This window comes from Heptranchias perlo, chromosome 18, assembly GCF_035084215.1.
Source record: "Heptranchias perlo isolate sHepPer1 chromosome 18, sHepPer1.hap1, whole genome shotgun sequence".
Taxonomy (NCBI): Eukaryota; Metazoa; Chordata; class Chondrichthyes; order Hexanchiformes; family Hexanchidae; genus Heptranchias; species Heptranchias perlo.
Window position 1 is genome coordinate 15,032,549 of NC_090342.1, and position 23,000 is coordinate 15,055,548.

Consider the following 23,000-nt stretch of genomic DNA (forward strand, 5'->3'; position numbering starts at 1 on the left):
GTCTCTCCATATAACTGATGTCTATCATCCCTAGTACCATTCTAGTAAATCTCTTCTGCATCCTCGCTAAGGCTTTGACATCTTTCTTAACATGTGGTGCCCAGTATTGAACACAATACTCCAGCTGAGGCCTAACCAGTGTTTTATAAAGGTTTAGCAAAACTTCCTTGCTTTTGTACTCAATGCCTCTATTAATAAAGTCCAGGATCCCATATGCTTTTTTAACAGCCTCCTCAAGTTGTCCTGCCACCTTCAAAGATTTGTGTACATGCACCCCCAGGTGTCCCTGTTCCTGCGCTCCCTTTAAGGTTTGCCCCTTTAATTCCCTTTTTTAGATCCTATCTACAATTAAAATAAAAATTGTAAGAATATTAAATATTTGGACGTGAAACCATATCACACAAAAATAGTTTAGAAACAAACCATAATTTGTTAATTTTTTGATAATCAAAAATAGTTATTTTGATTTCTATGAAGACTTCAAATCACAAAATTGTTATTGCATAATGTAAACTATGGGCTTCTTACTGCCAAACAGTGATTTTGCATTTTGTTTACCTTGTCATGAGGTCTTGCCGACCTGTAAGTTCAATAAATTCACAGAAACCTTTTCACTGTTACTAATGTACGTTGAAGTGACCGGTCCAGTAACATCTGTCCAGTGAAAGCAGAAATGAAGTGGCTGGTAATAGTTTTAGTTTTAATTTACCTTGCAGAATCTGCCATCAGGTGAGTGGTTTCTAAGTCCTTTTAAAAGTTAATGAAATAAATGCAATGTTTTGTGACAAACATGTATCTTGGACTTTTGATCTGAATGGAAGTAAACTGGAAGTATAGAACATTGCGGAAGAATGAATGAAATCTGATTTTGAAGGTATGCATAATAGCAACAATATAAAATAGTGACCTTGCCTTGTCTCCATCTAAATTATAAATCTATTTAAGTAATAAAGCAATGTTGCTGCAAACTGTACTAGGAAATTGAGTATAGATACATAAAATGTGGCATAAAAATCGTACCATCACCTGGTATATAAGTCAGACCTTCGCAGAGGTTTCTTTCCATAAATCTGGGGGACAAGTAATGTAGCACAGTGATTAATGTTATTCAGCTGACGTAATAGTCACAGGTACAATTTTACACAATACAACCAAATTCGCTGAATATTACAATTGTCAGCCTGTATTTGTTTGTTTGGTACTGAACTCAAGAAAATGCCTTTGTTGCTATTTGATCACAGTTTTAGCCTGGAAATATGTGAAAGAAAAACTTAAATGTGATTTGTGCCTGCTGTCATTTCCTGTTGAGTAACAAAAAGTAAAAGTTGCCAGTGAGTAACAGGACTGCGCATTTGTATTTAGAACTTTTATTTGGCAATTTCTTGCATTGAGAATGAGAAATATTTATATCACAGTTTAGTGGCAGACTCTGAAACAGCAGCCAAATAAAACATAAGTTTGGAAAAGAAATCAAGAGTGCAAGAGTCCAACTCCATGCTTCAAAAAGCTTAGTTGTAACCAAAATAAGAAATGACGTTGGCAAAAAACTTTGGCATCGTAAGTGCAGAGGGACTGAACTTATGCACATTGAATTCTGCATAGGCTGACCCAATTAAATCCCGGAGTCAGCTAATTTAAATAATGGTAGCAGGACAGGCTACCAGAACTAAATGCAGTACTCCAGATGAGGTCTGGCCAAGGCTCTATACAACTGAAGCATAACTTCCTCCTTTTTGTGTTTCAGCGCCCTTAAGATAAAGGTCAACATCCCATTAAGCTTTTTGATTACTTTTTGTACCAGTGCACTAGCTTTTAGTGATTTGTACACATGGGCATCTAAATCCCTTTGTTCCTCCACAGTTCCCAATCTCTTGCCATTTAGAAAATATTCCAATTTGCCATTCTTGAACCCAAAGTGGATGCACCAGCCATTTCAGTCATCTTCCTAGAGCCTGCTCAGCTCTTTAAGAGTCCCACCAGCAGCGAGTCAGACGCACAGGTGGTGGTAGTGGAAAAATTGGGAGAGGGGCAGAACAAGGCTTCAATTCAGTATTTAAAGGACTGGATGCAATTAAATCTCTTCAACAGCTACCACTTTCCTCAGTAGCTGATTAAGACAGAATTCTGCTCAAGTACATCCAAGTTAATAGTACTGTTTTATCCTCCAGAAGCTGCAGACCAGGAGATAGATGAGAAGGATGCTGAAGAGCAAAACCCTGCAGTCCCCTCTACCTCTAGCAACAATAGTGGCCACTCACCCACCCCATCATTCACCCTTTCCTTCGCATTCAGCAGCCCAGGGACACACACTCGAGGGGGGTACAGACAGTGTAGATGAGGAATGGCCATTTGGTAAGATACACAGCACAAGGAAACCAGAGGATATGGATATGGAAGTGGAGCCTGATGTAGTTGAATGGAGGTGGATGACATATCAAACACTGGCTGCAGAGCAAGTGGATGATGATCTCAGGATTCCTGCCATGAAGAGAAGGATGGGAGCAGGGCATCAGACACATATGGAGTTCCGTGACCTCTTCCAAGATGTGTGGCAAATGGTTGGGATAGCAGTGAAGTGTACTCTCCTGCTACGCTCCAACATCCAAGAGGCTTTCAATTCATTGCTGGACAGCCTGTAGAAAGTGGCAACTGCAAACTTTCCTTTGCTGCATGAGAAATTCAGGCAAGTCAGTCAACTCGACATGGAGGTAGTGAATGAAGGACTGCAGGTCTTGTGGGACCATCTGCAGAAGTCAATATCACCCAATTTGCTAAGTATACAGAGCAGTGTCTCAGAGGGGGTAAAGTATATTTGGTTGACTCAGGGACTCCATGAGGTCCATCCTTCCATTGATTGCTGGCAACCAGTGTCCTGTTCCTTGTACCAGTGAGGAAGCTGGTTTGTGTGCCCCAGGGGCTGCTTCCCATCACAGAGAAGCACTCCATCAGGTCCTCACAGAAACCTTCATCTGCCAATGACAAAGAGTCAGCCAGTCCTGTGTCTATCCCAGGACAGAGAAGGGCCACCTCCATTCCTGGAGGCTCATAAGAGTTTTCAGCAGTTGTCTACATCTCAGACCTCAGGTGGCAAGGTAGAAGAAGTTTTACAATAGAGCAGAGAAAATCTCTTGTGGTCACAAGGAATATGCACGGTGACAAAACCAAATAATATTTTTGTAAATAGTTGCAATATATCATAAGAATATAAGAACATAAGAAATAGGAGCAGGAGTAGGCCATACAGCCCCTCAAGCCTGCTCCGCCATTCAATCAGATTATGGTTGATCTTCGACCTCAACTCCACTTTCCCGCCCAATCCCCATATGCCTTGATTCCCCTAGAGTCCAAAAATCTATCCATCTCAGCCTTGAATATATTCAATGACTCAGCATCCACAGCCCTCTGGGGTTGAGCATTCCAAAGATTCACAACCCTCTGAGTGAAGAAATTCCTCCTCATCTCAGTCTTGAATGGCCGACCCCTTATCCTGCGACTGTGCCCCCTAGTTCTAGACTTTTTAGCCAGGGGAAACAGTCTCTGAGCATCTACCCTATCATTGGAATATTTGATGTAAGGACTGTTGGTGTTTTGTTCTCTTGTATGACAATGTGCTGATGTTGAGGTTCAGGATTAGGATGTGATGGTTACCTATGAATAGCATTGATTTTTACTTAGACCATGGAGAGGTTGGTAAGAGGAGGCAGATCGTTGATTCCCATTGGGAAACCCATTGTGCAGCCCTCAGCTACAGGCTCGGTAACTCTCTTGGAGAACAATGCTCTCCAAGGGTATTGTAGAATTTAGGGCTTCCTGAGTATAACAGAAGAAGAATTCCAATATTTGCAAGTTGGCTCAGCTGCTATCATTCTTATCTGAGTTGGAAGGTTGTGGGTTCAAATCCCACTCTAGGTCTTGAGTTTATAGTCAGTGAACTAGTATTTCTTGGCAGTCTCATCACAAAGGTAATTAGTGAAAACATCATCAGAAGAAACCATAGCATAAGAGTAACAACATGGGACCGGATGTGAGAGAGTGCAAGTCAAGGATGATGACGATGGACTGATAAAAAGAAACTGGATTAATCCAAGAAACCTATGAGAACATTCAGAGTTTGATATATTGCTGATGTTACCTATACTTTTCATACAAATTGGGATTCATATATTATTCAATGTTTTTGGCTGGAAAGTAAGAAATCCCGAGAATTTTTTCTTGCAGTTGTTTCTTTTTTCAAGAGTACTTTATATATTCCATAAGTGCTAACCTTATCTGCTTATAAGTAAAACCAGATCTGTTTCACACAATCTAAATTACTGCATTTTGATTGTTTTTTTTGGAAAGTTGATCTCTTGCATAAGTATTCTGGGTTTGTCACTTTAAAAAAAATATTTGATCCTGATGTCTTTTCAAATTTTGCTTTATAAAATTAGGGGTGGTTTTGTAGCAATATTACTGTCACCCTTTCATTCTGCATTTGTTCAAGTGTGATGTTTTTAATTGAAAATTTAATGCATGTTACAGGATTCCTCTAATCCGTTTCAAGACAATTAGAAAAGTCCTGAGAGAACGCAACGAACTTGAAGAATTTCTAGTACATCACAATTCAAGTGCATTTGTCCGCAAATTCAGTAGCTGTTATCCTTCTGAACTTTTAACGATTCGTGGCACTGGTGTTGCTTTTGAGCACTTATCAAATTATATGGATGTAAGTTATCATTAACATGGACGGGAGATAAAAAGAACTGTAAATGTTGAAAATCTGAAATAAAACCAAAAAGTGCTGGAAATAGTCAGCACTTGAAAGAGAAAAATTAAATAAACATTCTGTATGGACACCCGTCATCAGAACTCAGGGCAATTTAATTTCCCAGAGGGGTTCTAAAACAGATAAACGGTCCTCATTAGTATATACAAGGGGCCTAACACCCAATTTTTATCGACTGCCCGAGATGCCTGAAAAATGGCCCTACCCAATATGAGGTCAGTCGTCTTTAAAGCATTCTTGGGGCACAGGTCGCTGGTCCCCAAAATTGGCCCTTGTTGCTCCTGTTTTTATGCTTGTAAAACCAGTTTATCCCCCACACTCAAATGGCCACTTTCAGTTATTTTCTCTGATACATTAGCTTTACGTATTTCCTATTAACGCAAAAGCAATAGTGCATTGTCTATTTTTGGTTTGGCCTATCTCAAAAATGTCAAGTTGTCTTTGCAGTTTTTTGGAACATTTATAAAATTTTTACCATCTTTTGGTTTTTAAATCTGCATCAGCTGCAGGACAGTCTCCCTTATAACTGATACCCACAGTTAATGTTTCTGGTACCTTCATTTTGCTCACAGCTTTGCTTTGTGGGAGGTTTGTCGTTAGGAATTATGCAAATATAAGTTAGACTAAGTCCCTACTTTTCCTGCTCACATTGCTACTTCCGGGTTTCCTGTCCACAATTTGACCCCACCCGCCCCTTTCCCGGCTCGGGGTCAAAATCATGCCCATGAACTCTGGCACTGTTGCAGTCCCAATTTCCTTGAGTTCATGACAGTGGTCTAACACTATATGAATGATAAGCCTATAGTTCAAAATGACTTCAGCATCCACCTTGTGGTGGAAAGTACCCAGGACTTGAGAGGGAGGAGGGAAGAGTGTCCCTTCTTGCACCAACTGGATGTTAAGGAAAGAAAATCCTTGTTGTGAGAAAGGAAATCCAAAGCAATTCAGTGCACCATTTGAATTGTATTGTGAATAAATAACAGGAGCTTGATGTTCTTGAAATTCAATTCCCCTTGAACTGGCAATCTTCAGGGCAGCAAGGTTTACTGAATATTAATATACATATCCACATTTCCATTTGAATCCATGAGGCTGGTATTTGGCAAAATCCCAGTACATTCTGTTTTCACAACACTGCAGTTCGTAAATACCCTGCACCTGTACAGTTTTCATCGACAGTGTTAGTTTGTCCTTGCTGAAACATTTGTAAAGAAAAAAGTTATGATTTGAACCAGCTTAGTGAGCAAGCGATTTGGTGTATTATGCAAGTCCCACCACGTTTCGATTTCGCACCAGGTGTAGTATAACTCCAACCTGGTGTAAAGGAGACTTAAAATGTTCCTATGACCCGGGGACATTATAAAATTAGTTTCCAATATTTCTAATGTTAGGAAAGAATGATATTTGTGCCATAATATTTTAACAAAACAATTCAACCCAGTGGAGAGTGGAGATCTGTGAATGTGTACAAACATGCTCATGCAGAGCTCCTTTGTTGATGAGACGAGTGCAGTGTCCAACTTGAGCTGCCTGACTGCATGCCACACTGTACAGATCAGAGTCATACAGTGTGGTGTATATATAATAAACAGACAAGTCTTGCACAGTAACTAAATTAAATTCTTAGGGCTATCTCATTTTGAGTGTCTTATTAGGATTGCTAAATATCCTGAATCCAAGGGGAAGTAAATTGGTTTGCGCCCGTTTTCAGGCACGAAGCAGGTGGCACGCATAAAAGAGGCCAGCCTGAGGACCGTCCGAAATTCACCCTTGGGCCGCACCTTAATAACTTGGGTGAGCTGTCGGTGCCTGTCATGCCTCCAGAGGCAGCTCGCCACTGTGGTCCCCTCCAATTTTGGGCCACCTGCTTCACCGACAGCGACCCCAAGGTAAGTCCTGAGAAGGGGGAGGAGAACAGGAGGGGTGCGGTGCAAGGGCAGGCAGTGGCCCATAATAGCGCTAAGGACTTGGGAGGAGCATTCCTGCTCCTCCTGGCTCCACATTAAGGTATTTTCTAAAAACTTACCTTTTTGGTGGTGGCCTCCAGCATGTAGACCAGGTATTGGCACAAGGAGGTCCAATTCTGCCCCCAAGGGATCTACCCTAGAATCAAAACACAGGGGGGAAAATTGGACCTCTGTGCCCATGTTTTTTGGGTGAAAAACAGGGGCATAGAGGTCCAATTTAAGGGGCCAACATCCTGCACCAAAACAATGTTGGTAACACGTCCGACTCCATATTGGTTCTGGCGCTGTAGAGATGTCCCTGGCAGCTACCTAAAACCGATGTTAGGCATCTTGAATATGTTAATAAAGGGCCTAATGCCTATTTTAGGACCCACTTTGGAAATTTATATGCCCTCCCCCAGAAACCTCTATATTTACTGTATAATATTCACAACACTAATCTGCAAAGTCACAGTAACGTTACTTTGCATCTGGCTCACTCTCTTCAGCTCACCATCTGTGTCTCTGCTCTGGCCTGCATTGCTGCTGTTCTCAGTAACCAGGATCCAAGACTGCTCTTGCTCACTCTTCAGCAAGAGAGTTGGGGCTACTCAGTTTACTCTAATAGTTATAGTCTAGCCCGAGGCCTGCTTCAGGTGAGGATTCAAGAGTCACTCGAGGAAAATAGAAAGCAGCTGCCAAACCAGGTCAGTCACAGCAGAAAGCTGGGGCTGATGAGATAAATACTTGTGCAAAGGTGTGTGTGAAGACAAGAAGGTAGATTTTCAACATTGCACAGGCATAAAACTGGTTGTTGCAGATCGGCTGCCCAAGTTTCATTTCCATTTATCCAATACGCAGGCAGCAAGCTAAAAATTTACTCCGGTGAGTCAGTAAGAGAATGAGAGGTGAGTGTAAATAGAGAGGGAGATTATGAAACTTGAAGTTAGGATTTATAAATGATTTCAACAACAGAGGGAACAGCAGCCAGCATGGGAGAGCCATTTCAGGAAGCAGCTCAGTAGTATCCAGCAAGAGATTTTTAGCTACAAAATGGTAGTATTTTGATTTTTGGCATGCATAATTTAGTGCAAATGTTTTAAATGTTGTCGTGGTTTAATTTTGTTATGTTTTTGAACACTTAGGCTCAATATTATGGAGAGATTAGTATTGGAACCCCACCACAGACATTTACTGTAGTGTTTGACACTGGCTCATCTAATCTCTGGGTGCCTTCAGCCTATTGCATCAGCGAGGCATGCAGTGAGTAAAACCAAAGTTACAACGATTCATATTGTATCAGATAAAATGATCCTACTTGAATTAAAATGGAAATGTTGAGTTGCAGTATGTTGCTGGTATAACGAGCACACTACAAACAATTGGTTTGAAATGTGCTGGTTGTACCAACAACATATGGCAACCCTACATTTCCTTTCATTATTATAGAAACAAATCTGGTTTCTGGATGGTCATTCTGGAGCCTCTCTGAGCATTGTTTGCAAACTTACAAATTCCGCCTTTACGGTTGGGTCACATGCTATTGCTTATAAGTTTATAATTTTTTTGTGGAAATTTCCCTGTTTGTTCCTCTATTCTTCCTGGTTAGGAACATAGAAACAGGAATAGGCTATTCAGCCCCTCGAGCCTGATCTGCCATTCAATTGGATCATGGTTGAACTATAATGTAACTTCATCTACCCACCTTGATTCTGTAACCCTTGATACCCTTGCCTAACACAAATCTATCAATCTCAGTTTTGAAATTTTCAATTAAGAATTCGGGATAGGAGAGTTCAGATCATGGATGTGAATAAAACTTCATAATATACACTACCACCTTTCCCCTCCTCTGAGTTGGTGCAGAAAGTAACCATGTTGCCCTAAACCTACCTGAAATCAGAAAATATTGATGTTGGGGAGAAGGCTAAATGCAAATATAATGAAAAAAAGACTCAAACTTAAGTTTCCCACTTAGGAGTCTATTATAAGAAGTAGGAGCAGGAGTAGGCCGTATGGCCCCTCGAGCCTGATCCGCCATTCAATAAGATCATGGCTGATCTTCTACCTCAACTCCACTTTCCTGCCCGATCCCCATATCCCTTGATTCCTTTAGTGTCCAAAAATCTATCGATCTGAGTCTTGAATATAATGAACAACTGAGCATCCATAGCTCTCTGGGATAGAGAATTCCAAAGATTCACAACCCTCTGAGTGAAGAAATTTTTCCTTATCTTGGTCCTAAATGGCGACCATTTATCTTGAGGCTATGACCCCTAGTCTCCAGTCAAGGGAAATAGCCTCTCAGCATCTACCCTGTCAAGCCCTCTAAGAATTTTATACATTTCAATGAGATCATTTCCCAGTTTTCTAAACTTGAGAGAATATAGGCCTATTGTACTCAATCACTCCTTGTAGGACAACCCTCTTATCCTAGGAATCAATCCAGTGAACCTTTGTTGCACCCCCTCTAAGGGAAATATAGGTACAGCAACCAATAGGATGGCAAATGCTACTTTAGCCTTTATTACAAGGGATTTCAACTATAAGACTAAGGAGGTCTTGCTGCAATTATATAGGGCTCTTATAGTTTTCTAGTCATTCGACCAGAACACTGGTCCCAGCCTGGTTTAAGTGGAGCCCACCCCAACGGAACAGCTCCCTCTTTCCCTAGTACTGATGCTAGTGCCCCATGAATTGAAACCCCTGCTTCATTATCACTCTTTCAGCCACATATTTAACCATCTAATCTGTTTGTCCCTATGCCAATTTCGCGTAACTCGGGTAGTAATCCAGACATTATTACCTGTGAGGTTCTGCTTTTTAATTTGGACCCTAGCTCCTCAAATTCCCTCAGCAGAACCTCATTTCTAGTTTTACCTATGTCATTGGTTCCTATGTGGACCACGACAACTGGATCCTCCCCCTCCTCCACCAAGTTCTTCTCCAGCTGTGAGGAGATGCCCTTAACCCTGGCACCGGGCAGGCAACACAGCCTTTGGGACTCCCGGTCGCTGCTGCAGAGAACAGTATCTATCCCCCTGATTATAATATCCCCTAACGCTACCACATTCCTTTTCGCTCCCCCCACTTGAGTAGCCTCTTGTACCACGGTGCCGTGGTCAATTTGCCCATCCTCCCTGCAGTCTTACTCAAAAGTGAAGCATCATCACATTTTCTGCAGGTTTTTTGACTCGGGTGAATTTAGCATATGTCAAGTAAGTCAGGACAGTCACCCAGAAGACTCCTTTGGCATAGTCTACATTGATGATAAGGGGTCAGCACAATAATATAACATCACAGTAAGGGTATTCTCGCTATGAATCTTTGCGGGGTTTGACAGTGGAGTCTGATTACTTCCTTCATCTGCTGTGATATCAATGAGAGAAGTTCCAGCCAGAAGTGGAGTTTTTTTTAAATTACCTATTCTCCCCAATTGTCTCCTCTTCTGAAGGTCCTCACTTATGCCAGAGGAAAGTTCTAGAGATGCAAGCAGACCTCTGGTACCTTGGCTAAGTGAGCATTTTTCATGTGTTAGCTTTGACGGTGTATGTTGGCAGGCTATTCAACAGTGGATGGCATCACAGCTGAGCCCGATCCTATCCTCACCCAATATCCATACACATGCACTTTCTAGCAAGAGTCACTGGATCATGATCGAAGGTGATAACCCTGGCTGTTTTTTCCACTTCTTAACTCAAGGCACTGGGGCTAATTGTAGTATCTCTACTGCTGCCCTGTCTGAGATCAGCTGACTGGCCAATGGCATCATCGACTAGGTAGCAATCCTTAGCCCTATGGAATGAAAATAATCTACCCATTATAATGTTTCTCTTTTCTTTATAGGACCACATCACCGCTTTAAATCATTTTCCTCATCAACATATTCTCCCAGAGGAAACCATTTTGCCATACGATACGGCACTGGGCAGCTCGTTGGAGTGTTGGGTAAAGATAAAGTCAGAGTAAGTTTGATTAAAACCATGTCAACTAAGACAGGAGATGAGCATAATTTGAGTGGGTCCTGAACATGGACCTTAACAGGGTGACCTGAATGGACTGATTGTCTTTTCTTCTTTATCCCCTTCAATTGATAGATTTTTATTTAAAATAAATCTAAACTGGAGGATGTAGATAGTTAGTTCATCGAGATGTATTTCCACTTTGCTTTCACTATTGTATTTTTGTTTTATAAGTGATGATAAATGTCATGCTTGTCATATTTTAAGTCAAAATGTGTTTAGTATAATGTGTCATATCCATAAATAATACATGAACCTTTAAACCATTGCAAACAACCAAAAACCTTTATGTAGTTAATTAGAAGGGACTATTGATTGAATATAGAATGTTCTTGCTTTTGCATGGATGAGCTGCTGAACACCATAATACTTCAAACATGCTCAGTGTTGCACTGCATGACAGCAAGAAAATTAACCTAATTAAACTAGCATACAGGATTGGTGTTATTTTATGGCAATGTACAACTCCATGAGTTCCATGAAGTCTTACTAATGTGCTTTTTCTGCTGCTCCTTTATTCCTCTTACTCAATTTCACTCAACTTTTCTTTCTTTCTTTCTTTACTGATTACCTTTTTTTCTGTTTCTATTCCCCTTTGTTTTCTTGTATATGCTTTCCTTCCTCATATTTTTGTTTTACTTGTTATATCTCCATCTACTTTCCTTACTTTTTCATCACCGTTAATCTGTTTTAATATACTTTCGGAGATTATCCCCTTCGTCAGATGAATGAGTGAAAAGGTTCTCAAATCGCATATCTTATACTAGGCTGGGACAGCATCACACCAATCAAAAGGTGTCGTTGTTATTCAAACAGGCCAGTCACGGAGAACAGCACGTCCCAGTACACTGGATATACATTGTGTCAATTACACAGACAGGCAGAAAGAAACCCAAAATGGCAGAGAGAGAGAGAGAGAGAGAATATTAAAAAACATAATTTTTTTCCCTTTTTTGCTGGTGGGGTTACGTTTAGCGTGACATGAACCCAAGATCCCGGTTGAGGCCGTCCTCATGGGTGCGGAACTTGGCTATCAACTTCTGCTCGACGATTTTGCGTTGTCGTGTGTCTCGAAGGCCGCCTTGGAGAACGCTTACCCGAAGATCGGTGGCTGAATGTCCTTGACTGCTAAAGTGTTCCCCGACTGGGAGGGAACCCTCCTGTCTGGCGATTGTTGCGCGGTGTCCGTTCATCCGTTGTCGCAGTGTCTGCATGGTCTCGCCAATGTACCATGCTCCGGGGCATCCTTTCCTGCAACGTATGAGGTAGACAACGTTGGCCGAGTCACAGGAGTATGAACCATGTACCTGGTGGGTGGTGTCCTCTCGTGTCATGGTGGTATCCGTGTCGATGATCTGGCATGTCTTGCAGAGGTTGCCGTGGCAGGGTTGTGTGGTGTCGTGGACGCTGTTCTCCTGAAAACTGGGTAACTTGCTGCGAACGATGGTCTGTTTGAGGTTGGGTGGCTGTTTAAAGGCGAGCAGTGGAGGCGTGGGGATGGCCTTCGCGAGGTGTTCGTCGTCATCGATGACATGTTGAAGGCTGCGGAGAACATGGTGTAGTTTCTCCGCTCCAGGGAAGTACTGGACGACAAAGGGTACTCTGTTGGTTGCGTCCTGTGTTTGTCTTCTGAGGAGGTCTATGCGATTCTTCGCTGTGGCCCGTCGGAACTGTGGATCGACAAGTCGAGCGTCATATCCCGTTCTTACGAGGGCGTCTTTCAGCGTCTGTAGGTGTCCATCACGTTCCTCCTCGTCTGAGCAGATCCTGTGTATTCGTAGGGCCTGTCCATAGGGGATGGCCTCTTTGACGTGGTTGGGGTGGAAGCTGGAAAAGTGGAGCATCGTGAGGTTGTTCGTGGGCTTGCGGTAGAGTGAGGTGCTGAGGTGCCCGTCTTTGATGGAGATTTGTGTGTCCAAGAAAGAAACCGATTCTGAGGAGTAGTCCATGGTGAGTGTGATGGTGGGATGGAACTTGTTGATGTTATCGTGTAGTCTCTTCAGTGATTCTTCGCCGTGGGTCCATAGGAAGAAAATGTCGTCGATGTATCTGGTGTATAGCGTTGGTTGGAGGTCCTGTGCAGTGAAGAAGTCGTGCTCGAACTTGGGCATGAAAATGTTGGCGTGTTGGCGTATTGGGGTGCGAATTTGGTCCCCATGGCTGTTCCGTGTGTTTGGGTAAAGAACTGGTTATCGAAGGTGAAGACATTGTGATCCAGGATGAAGCGGATGAGTTGTAGGATGGCGTCTGGAGATTGGCTGTTGTTGGTGTTGAGTACTGAGGCTGTTGCAGCAATGCCGTCATCGTGGGCGATACTGGTGTAGAGTGCCGAGACGTCCATCGTGGTGAGAAGTGTTCCTGGTTCAACTGGTCCGTGGGTGCTGAGTTTTTGTAGGAAGTCTGTAGTGTCGCGATAGAAGCTGGGAGTTCCCTGTACAATGGGTTTCAGGATGCCCTCGACGTATCCAGAGAGGTTCTCACACAGGGTTCCGTTGCCTGATACGATAGGACGTCCGGGTGTGTTGGCTTTGTGTATCTTTGGGAGGCAGTAGAAGTCTCCCACGCGGGGAGTACGTGGGATGAGAGTGCGTAGGATGCTTTGAAGGTCTGGATCGAAGGTCTTGATCAGTTTGTTGAGCTGGTGGGTGTGTTCTTTGGTCGGATCTGCGGGTAACTGTCTGTAGTGTTCCTGGTTGTCCGAGCACAACGCAACGCCATCAACGCTCTCAAGACCAACCGAAACATCATCATCAAACCAGCGGACAAAGGAGGAGCCATTGTCATACAGAACAGAACGGACTATTGCAAAGAAGCATACCGACAACTGGACAACCAGGAACACTACAGACAGTTACCCGCAGATCCGACCAAAGAACACACCCACCAGCTCAACAAACTGATCAAGACCTTCGATCCAGACCTTCAAAGCATCCTACGTGCTCTCATCCCACGTACTCCCCGCGTGGGAGACTTCTACTGCCTCCCAAAGATACACAAAGCCAACACACCCGGACGTCCTATCGTATCAGGCAACGGAACCCTGTGTGAGAACCGCTCTGGATATGTCGAGGGCATCCTGAAACCCATCGTACAGGGAACCCCCAGCTTCTGTCGTGACACTACAGACTTCCGACAAAAACTCAGCACCCACGGACCAGTTGAACCAGGAACACTTCTCACCACGATGGACGTCTCGGCACTCTACACCAGTATCCCCCACGATGACGGCATCGCTGCAACAGCCTCAGTACTCAACAGCCAATCTCCAGACGCCATCCTACAACTCATCCGCTTCATCCTGGATCACAATGTCTTCACCTTCGATAACGAGTTCTTTACCCAAACACACGGAACAGCCATGGGGACCAAATTCGCACCCCAATACGCCAACATTTTCATGCCCAAGTTCGAGCACGACTTCTTCACTGCACAGGACCTCCAACCAACGCTATACACCAGATACATCGACGACATTTTCTTCCTATGGACCCACGGCGAAGAATCACTGAAGAGACTACACGATAACATCAACAAGTTCCATCCCACCATCAAACTCACCATGGACTACTCCTCAGAATCGGTTTCTTTCTTGGACACACAAATCTCCATCAAAGACGGGCACCTCAGCACCTCACTCGACCGCAAGCCCACGGACAACCTCACGATGCTCCACTTTTCCAGCTTCCACCCCAACCACGTCAAAGAGGCCATCCCCTATGGACAGGCCCTACGAATACACAGGATCTGCTTAGACGAGGAGGAACGCGATGGACACCTACAGACGCTGAAAGACGCCCTCGTAAGAACGGGATATGACGCTCGACTTGTCGATCCACAGTTCCGACAGGCCACAGCGAAGAATCGCATAGACCTCCTCAGAAGACAAACACGGGACGCAACCAACAGAGTACCCTTCGTCGTCCAGTATTTCCCTGGAGCGGAGAAACTACACCATGTTCTCCGCAGCCTTCAACATATCATCGATGACGACGAACACCTCGCTAAGGCCATCCCCACGCCTCCACTACTCGCCTTTAAACAGCCACCCAACCTCAAACAGACCATCGTTCGCAGCAAGTTACCCAGTTTTCAGGAGAACAGCGTCCACGACACCACACAACCCTGCCACGGCAACCTCTGCAAGACATGCCAGATCATCGACACGGATACCACCATGACACGAGAGGACACCACCCACCAGGTGCATGGTTCTTACTCCTGTGACTCGGCCAATGTTGTCTACCTCATACGTTGCAGGAAAGGATGCCCCGGAGCATGGTACATTGGCGAGACCATGCAGACACTGCGACAACGGATGAACGGACACCGCGCAACAATCGCCAGACAGGAGGGTTCCCTCCCAGTCGGGGAACACTTTAGCAGTCAAGGACATTCAGCCACCGATCTTCGGGTAAGCGTTCTCCAAGGCGGCCTTCGAGACACACGACAACGCAAAATCGTCGAGCAGAAGTTGATAGCCAAGTTCCGCACCCATGAGGACGGCCTCAACCGGGATCTTGGGTTCATGTCACGCTACACGTAACCCCACCAGCAAAAAAGGGAAAAAAATTATGTTTTTTAATATTCTCTCTCTCTCTCTGCCATTTTGGGTTTCTTTCTGCCTGTCTGTGTAATTGACACAATGTATATCGAGTGTACTGGGACGTGCTGTTCTCCGTGACTGGCCTGTTTGAATAACAACAACACCTTTTGATTGGTGTGATGCTGTCCCAGCCTAGTATAAGATATGCGATTTGAGAACCTTTTCACTCATTCATCTGACGAAGGGGATAATCTGCGAAAGCTTGTGATTTTAAAATAAATTTGTTGGACTATAACCTGGTGTTGTAAGATTCCTTACATTTGTCCACCCCAGTCCATTACCGGCATCTCCACATCATGTTTTAATATACTGTTCAATTAATTGCCTTTGAGACCAATGTCCCTTGGATCTGTTCAACACAACAATGATTGTGACATTGTCATCGTACCTCTTGCTACAATTGTATTCTGTGTTGAGTCTGAACATTATTCTGCAATATCAGCTCAGAAATGCATGAAAGCCAGTGAAATCAATACCAAGATGGCATTTAGCATCAACTTTACTAAAGCATCTTTTTAAAACCAATTTTTAGTATGGTAGTTACATCAAACTATTATAAAGACACTGATCTGCATGCTATGGGTGTCTTAATCAAAGTTTTTTCAGACTTCAACAATATATACTTAAAAGCATATATGATATAAAATAACATGTATGTTATATGAAATATACATGATTGGAAGATGAAAATGCCATACAGTTTTCATGGTTCAGATCATCACCAACCTATCAGTTGGATTTTAGTCTTCTAACCTGCCTGATACGAATCTACTATTCTTCCTCTTCATTCTTTACAGATTGGAAACATTACTATAAAAGGACAAGAATTTGGTGAATCTATCTATGAGCCAGGTTCGACATTTACTCTAGCACAGTTTGATGGTATTTTAGGACTGGGATATCCTTCTTTAGCTGAAGGTGGAGCCATTCCAGTGTTCGACAGAATGATGCACCAGGGTCTGTTGGAAGAACCTATATTTTCTATCCGAATAAACAGGTTTGTTTTACACATCTCCATATTATATAAAACAAAGTAGTGTTTGCAATGCAATAATTTATATCTCAAAGAAAATAAACACAAATTATATATATTACCAAATTGCTCATGGTTAGTTGGTGAATATGTTTATTTTTATAAAAATAAGATAGCAACAGAGTTGGGAGAAAGAAATTCACTCTAGTGGCCAGAGCCTGCAACATCACGATGAGAGTTGACATTGCAAAATTGAAAGGGAAATCTTGACATAGCGGGAAGAATCTCCCATAATAGGCCATTGTGGCATGCTGCTACTGGGAGATCATTATCATTATTCATGATTACATTTATAGAAGGGAAAGTATCAGAGCTTTTCAGGATAACATGCAGAGAAACAAAATGGAAAAGTGAGCCTGTGATAACTTTGGTAAGTCTGTCAATTTGAGGATATGTATACCTTTTAAGGTTGCCTTCATTAAGTGCAGTAAAAGATATATAAGCTATTATATTAAATATGAATGTAAACACTTAATTGTATACAATAAGCATTCATATATCTATTGTATGGAGTTTCTTTCTAAACTGATAAATAGCCATCAGAGTTGGTTTTTGTCCTTAGTACAACAAAAATCAACAGAATTCACCATGTTATAGCTGTAATTTATAATCCCAAGTGACACTAAAACATATAGCATGCCATGAATGGGAACATCTGCATGTACCCAAGGCAAGCCATAATGGTATCTGATGAGGAGGTTCACCTGCAGACAATACTACTACCACCTGAGTATCAAGATCCTGATGATGCAAACAAACAGCCAGAAGAAGAATCAATGCAACATAATAGGAATGACAATGATATATTCCTACTGACCCCAAACTGTCCATCGGTGGGTCTACTAGACACTTGTATCGGTATTGGTCTCTTTGCAAGGGAATAGATTGTGAACCTGGTACGCTGAACAATTATATTTTTCTCACAGGAAGCCTTGTAGTGGGAAATAATTGCAACGGCACTTTTTTTGAAAAATGCAATTTATTTCCTTAGTCCTAAGCCAACTCTTCTCAAAATCAAAACCTTAAATTTCCACATTGGCAAGTTATGTTTCCATCTTCCTTACCGATAGTAGTAATAGCACAAATGGTGCACATGAATGCCAATCACACAATTATTCTCAACTTAAACCAAATAATTGTTCAAGAATGCAGAATTTTGAAAGGGACCACAATTGCTTTAAAAATAATACAAGCACAAGTTTCTGAAACAAATGTATAATGCAAGTGTGAGTCATGCTAATATAGTAAATCTGTAGTTTCATTTTTCATATGAAGCATTTTTTTGATTTGTACGCTAACTACATTTTTATTTTTCCAGAGAGGCAGACAGTGAAAATGGTGGTGAATTGTTGCTGGGAGGTATCGACCATACAAGCTACACAGGCCCTATTAACTGGGTCAATGTCACAAAAAAGGGTTACTGGCAAATAGAACTGCAAAAGTAAGTGGGTATGAAAGCATTGTACCATAAAGAGTCTGTAAACTCCCCTTCAATATACAACAGTTGTGGACAGTATGCAATTTTTGTTTTGGTGATGCATGTTGAAACTATTCAGAACCTGCCAGAATCTTTATTATTTAAGGAAGGCCATTTAACCTTTTTTATCAATCAAATAATCTGAGTTTAAGAATTTTTATGTAAGCATAAATCAGAAAGGAACAATGAACCCTAGTTTAGTTTACTAGTCTAGTAGCTTTCAGTACATATTATATGGCAAATGGAGTGACTGCTCTGATATGTTACTAAGCATAGCATTAACTTTAATATTAATACTTACAAGAGCTGGGAATTTATTTTTGATAATCAGCATATTTGAAAATCTGATAAAGTGAAAGATTGGGAAACCACAAGCTAAATGTGAGTTAAAGCACAAATTGAAGAATTTTTTTTACACTGAAGTTTAAGTATGTCCATTACCGCAGTAAGATAAATCTACACGAGTAAGATTTCCTTAAGCAAAACTACATGCCATTGGAAATGCCTTTAATTTTATCCATCCTGAATGAAGCATGGATGGTACAAAGTGATAAAGAAAAATGTCTGGTGGGGTAGCTAATCCACGGAGTTGAATATCTCATTTACTCTTGTATCTTTAATCTGAACAAATAAGGATTCAAAATTAATTCCTGAGATTGGTTGGTGCACATCCACTTATGGCTGTGCACCTTGAATCTCAGAGGAAGCAGAGGAAATATATTATTTCAAACCATGCATATCCTTGGGACAATTTAAGTACACCAGCTGAGCAATGTGCAAGGAGGTACAAACTGGTAAATGCATGGAAGGTTAGCAACATTGAAGTCTGCAATCTTAAGAACAACATTGAAAGTCACTCAGGTAGTCTGCACACTCTATTTTGATGAAGTAATAATTCAGCCAGTAGACACATCATAAATTAGACATTTTTTTTGAAAATTCTGCCAGATCTCTTCATGAAATATACATTGTAAAATTGTTTGATATGGCAGATATGGGAGAAATGAAGAGTAGATAAAAAGAGACTGGAGGGCCGATTTCTGTCTGCCTCCCGCCCTATTTTTGGCGTGAGGTGGTAGCAGGATGAAAATTGTGCAAAAAAAAAATCTGAATTTCCACCGGTGACCTGCCTGGTGCGATTTTGGAGTGGGCCCTGATTTAGATGGCCAACTCTCCTGCCGGAAATGGGTGGAAGCCTAATAAATATATTTAAATTAGGTCATGGATGCCATTTTCATGTGTGGCACCCATTTGCAACCTGAGGGAAACAACACCTCCTTCCTGGCCCTGACCTCTTCAATAAGCACCTCCACCACAGTATCAGAAAATTAGGGTGCCCTGGCCCTCAATATTATGCCTGCTGCTCCACACACATACTTTCCTCACATAGCCAATGAAAACTATACCTCTTTAAGAGGTGCAGGCTGGTTGCATGAAGGACTGGCACATCGAATTTCCCACCCTACCTATAGGTGAGTGTAAGCTACCTATAAGCAGCTCACCATTCATACTTAAGTGAGGCCTGATCATGCAAATTGTCCAGGCCTCCCCCCAACACCATTGAGTGGGTAACAGATGGTTCCGGATGGATCGCTCCCCTGATGTGCACCAGAAACAAAATTCAACCCCCGGGAGTGTAACTAAGCTTTTTTTTTAATAAAGCTAGTAAGTATCAGAGAGAGCACTAGAAAAGTTCAGAACTACAAGGTAGAAAAATGCATGGGAGGACTGGAGAAATTTATAGATTTTGTAAAGAATGGAAGAAGAGTAGAGAACTGTTAGAAAATGAAGAGTAAAATAGAAGCTAATAACTACAACAAAATGTTTAAAAATATATCAGTGAGAGCGGTGAAAAATATTGTATCCAGCAAATTAGGCAATGCAACAACTTTTGACCTGTACTCCTTCCTCCCCAAAAACAAATCTTTTCCTCTGGGTATAAGCCCTGCTCATAACTCTCTGTTGATCTAACTCTGTGATTCACATCAGCATCAATTAGGAATCTAAAATCAAGATCTGAATTATCAGCCATGTTGAATGAATAAAGATCTATATGCTGTGCTTATGATTCAGGGATAACTTACATTGTGCAATGCTTTCTATCCAGTATAACATTTCAAAACATTGTCCTCTGTCGCAATGGGTGTTCTGCAATAGTTGACACTGGAACCTCTTTGATAGCTGGTCCTTACTTGGCAGTAAAAAGAATGTTTCATGATATTGCTGGCATGCAGTTTGGCAGGGGAGAGGTATGAATTTTGACTTTAATTTGAACTGATCATAACTATTTAATTTTTATAAGGCATAGGAATCAATGGTTTCATGCTGAATTCTAACTATTCGTACAATCAATATGCATTTTAAGTAATGTTAGAAAATGTAACATTCTTCAACAGAGAAGTTAATTTTTTTAAGTATTACAGGCATAACAGTCTTAAACATTTATCTGTATTTTATTAAAATTTGACATTGAAACATTTTAGAGATTTAAAAATAGATTTCTGGTGACATTAGTTATGAAATTATTTATTACTTTTGGGATTATGGTTCTTGAGTACTTAATATAACCGTGGCATCTCCACAAATCTACTGATTGAATGATGATTTTTCACAGTACAATACAAATTGATTATCAGTTTTCTGAGTTTATTAGTCAAATTCAATTGTTACCAAACCAATAAATATTACATCTCTGTATAAAATACTCAAGAATACATATCAGGCCACTTATAATATGCCAAACATTGATAAAAATGTCAATATTGGCTTTCCCAATGGATCTGTGGATAAATACACTGCATTGTGCGATATTGAGACATACGACCAGGAAGGTCCTAACTGAGTTAACTTATTTCTGCTATGTTAAAGTCTGTCAATTGATTGTCAAAGTGTTTGCTGCTTTAATATAGCACATTTTTAATCCCAGTACTCTTTGGTGTTTGCCATTAGGCAACAACTTTAAATGGGCAATATCAACTATTTCCTTCTATTGAAGTTCATATTATGTTAGTGGAATGTATTAAAGGTTTAATGATATGTACCAACATTTTAGCACATAATCCATAGACCCTAGAGTTAAAAAAACATACAAAACATATAAAGGACAGGCAAAGACCAGCTGGCTCGTTGAGCCTGTCTTATTCTGGCACGGTGTAACTTCTTCACCCCCATCCCTTCCTACACATGCAGCCACATAATCTCCTCGGAGAGGCAAAAAACAGAGAAAAAGACTTGGGTCAATTTAGAGAAAACTATGGGAAATACTTCTCCAACCCCTGAAGGTGATCAAAGAAGCTCCAAGAGACTATGGTGACTGGGTGACACAACCTCCAATGCTTGCAGCGAATTGACATTCACTGCATGTGTCAGCAACTTATTCCAGAGGTCAACGATTCTTTGCAAAAAGAAGCATCTCCTCGCATCTAACCTATTTCTATTGTTACATAACTTATACTTATATCTCCCTAACCTATCCACTTCGACTGAGTCCAATCCTTTCATTATTTTAAAGCTCTCAATCAAAACTTCTTGAAGTCTATGCTTTTCTAAGATAAAAATCCGTATTACTCTTAGCCTATCATGGTAACTGAGGACCCCCAAATGAGGTATTAATCTAGTGGCCCTCCTTTGAATATTTTCCAGGGCCTCTATATGTCTCACCATGTGAGGTCACTATGTGGCCTGACCAAGGATTTATATGGAGAAACGATAGTGTTTCTTATTTTATATTTGATTGTTCTGGTAATACACCCTAACACCCTATTTGCTTTTACAATAGCCTTGCGGCACTGATTATGGACCTTCAATAACTCATGGATTGTATCCCCAGGTCGTCTTCCCACTCACCAGCCTTGAGCACACAACCCTACATGGTGTACATGTGCTTGGAGATCTCCCTACGCAAGTATGGCCTATTCCCCCATTGTATCTAGATCCGTTTGCAATCTATTTTTTTCATCTAAGGTCCTTACACCCACACATATCTTTGTGTTATCCATGAACTTGCAGACAGTTCTCTTGACATCATCATCTAGATTATTGATAAAGATGGTGAAGACCAATTCCTGCCGGACTCCACTCCTGACCCGTCCCCATACAGCCCGTTATGTTTTGAGCTCACTAATTCTAACTAGGACGATATCCACATCCACTTTAGTACTTTGACAAAGATATAGACAGAGAGAACCTAGATCTTAAGCAAAGTCATTTAAATAGCGTGAAGATGTTTCAAGAGAATCCTTTCATCAATAACCTGTCTCTTAATTGCCAGTATATGGTAGAATGCAAAAAAATACCCATGCTGCCAAGTGTGACTTTCACTATTGGAGAGGTAGAATATACATTGGAAGCAGAAGATTATGTTAAAAAGGTACCCCTTTCAACTGGATTCATTCATATTTTATTTTTATTATAAGAATTTTTATTTGTAATAATATTTTATGTTATTTCTTGTAAAGTTTTTAATATGATGTTTTGTTCTTTTATTGCACAAGTTTCATGGAGAACACTCGGTGTGTTTATATGGATTCCAGGCATTAAATATGCTTTCTTCTGAAGGACCTCTTTGGATTCTGGGAGATGTTTTTCTTACAAAATTCTACACCATTTTTGACCGGAGAAATGATAGAGTGGGATTTGCTAAATCTCGTCATATACAAGATAGTCGTGAAGACTGAAACATCAGAAGTGAACTGTTCCTATTTATTATCAGTAAAATTGTCTTTAATGGTTCAGTACTTTAATGCAATGTTACATAGTATTTTTCAACTGAAAGATTAGTGCCTCTGTTTTACTGAAATAAAAATAACCAATTTAAACTCTCAGGCTTCAGAGACTACATTCTACAACATAGATATAATAAAACAAATGCATTTTTTGAGGAAAGCAACTATAACTTCAACCACCAACTATCAACTATATTTTGTTTATTGAGAAATCAAGGTGAAAGGCCCAAGGTCCACACTCCAGGATTCTGCTCCTAAAGCTGAAAGAATGAGAAGACAAGGTAAATCTTAATGGGCTGGATTTTGCTGTGAGCGGCACTTGCACTTGCCCATAGACTTTCTGTGAGCTTTTGCACGGCAAGTTCCTCTAAATTAGAGATCCAAAAAACGTGGTGCCCTCTACAGGGCATCTGGGACCTGTGTGAACAGG

The 23,000-nt window shown here is 41.3% G+C and overlaps 1 protein-coding gene across 1 annotated transcript; it reads left to right on the plus strand.

Annotated features, from left to right (window-relative positions):
• The first annotated feature begins 673 nt into the window (after positions 1-673).
• On the plus strand, positions 674-22,663 carry LOC137334950 (cathepsin E-like). The gene is made up of 9 exons (XM_068000043.1): positions 674-729; positions 4,522-4,705; positions 7,857-7,974; positions 10,558-10,676; positions 16,134-16,333; positions 17,688-17,810; positions 19,954-20,095; positions 22,117-22,215; positions 22,340-22,663. The coding sequence occupies exons 1-9, from the start codon at positions 674-676 to the stop codon at positions 22,520-22,522; spliced, it is 1,224 nt and encodes a 407-aa protein (XP_067856144.1). The 3' UTR covers positions 22,523-22,663.
• Positions 22,664-23,000: the final 337 nt, after the last annotated feature.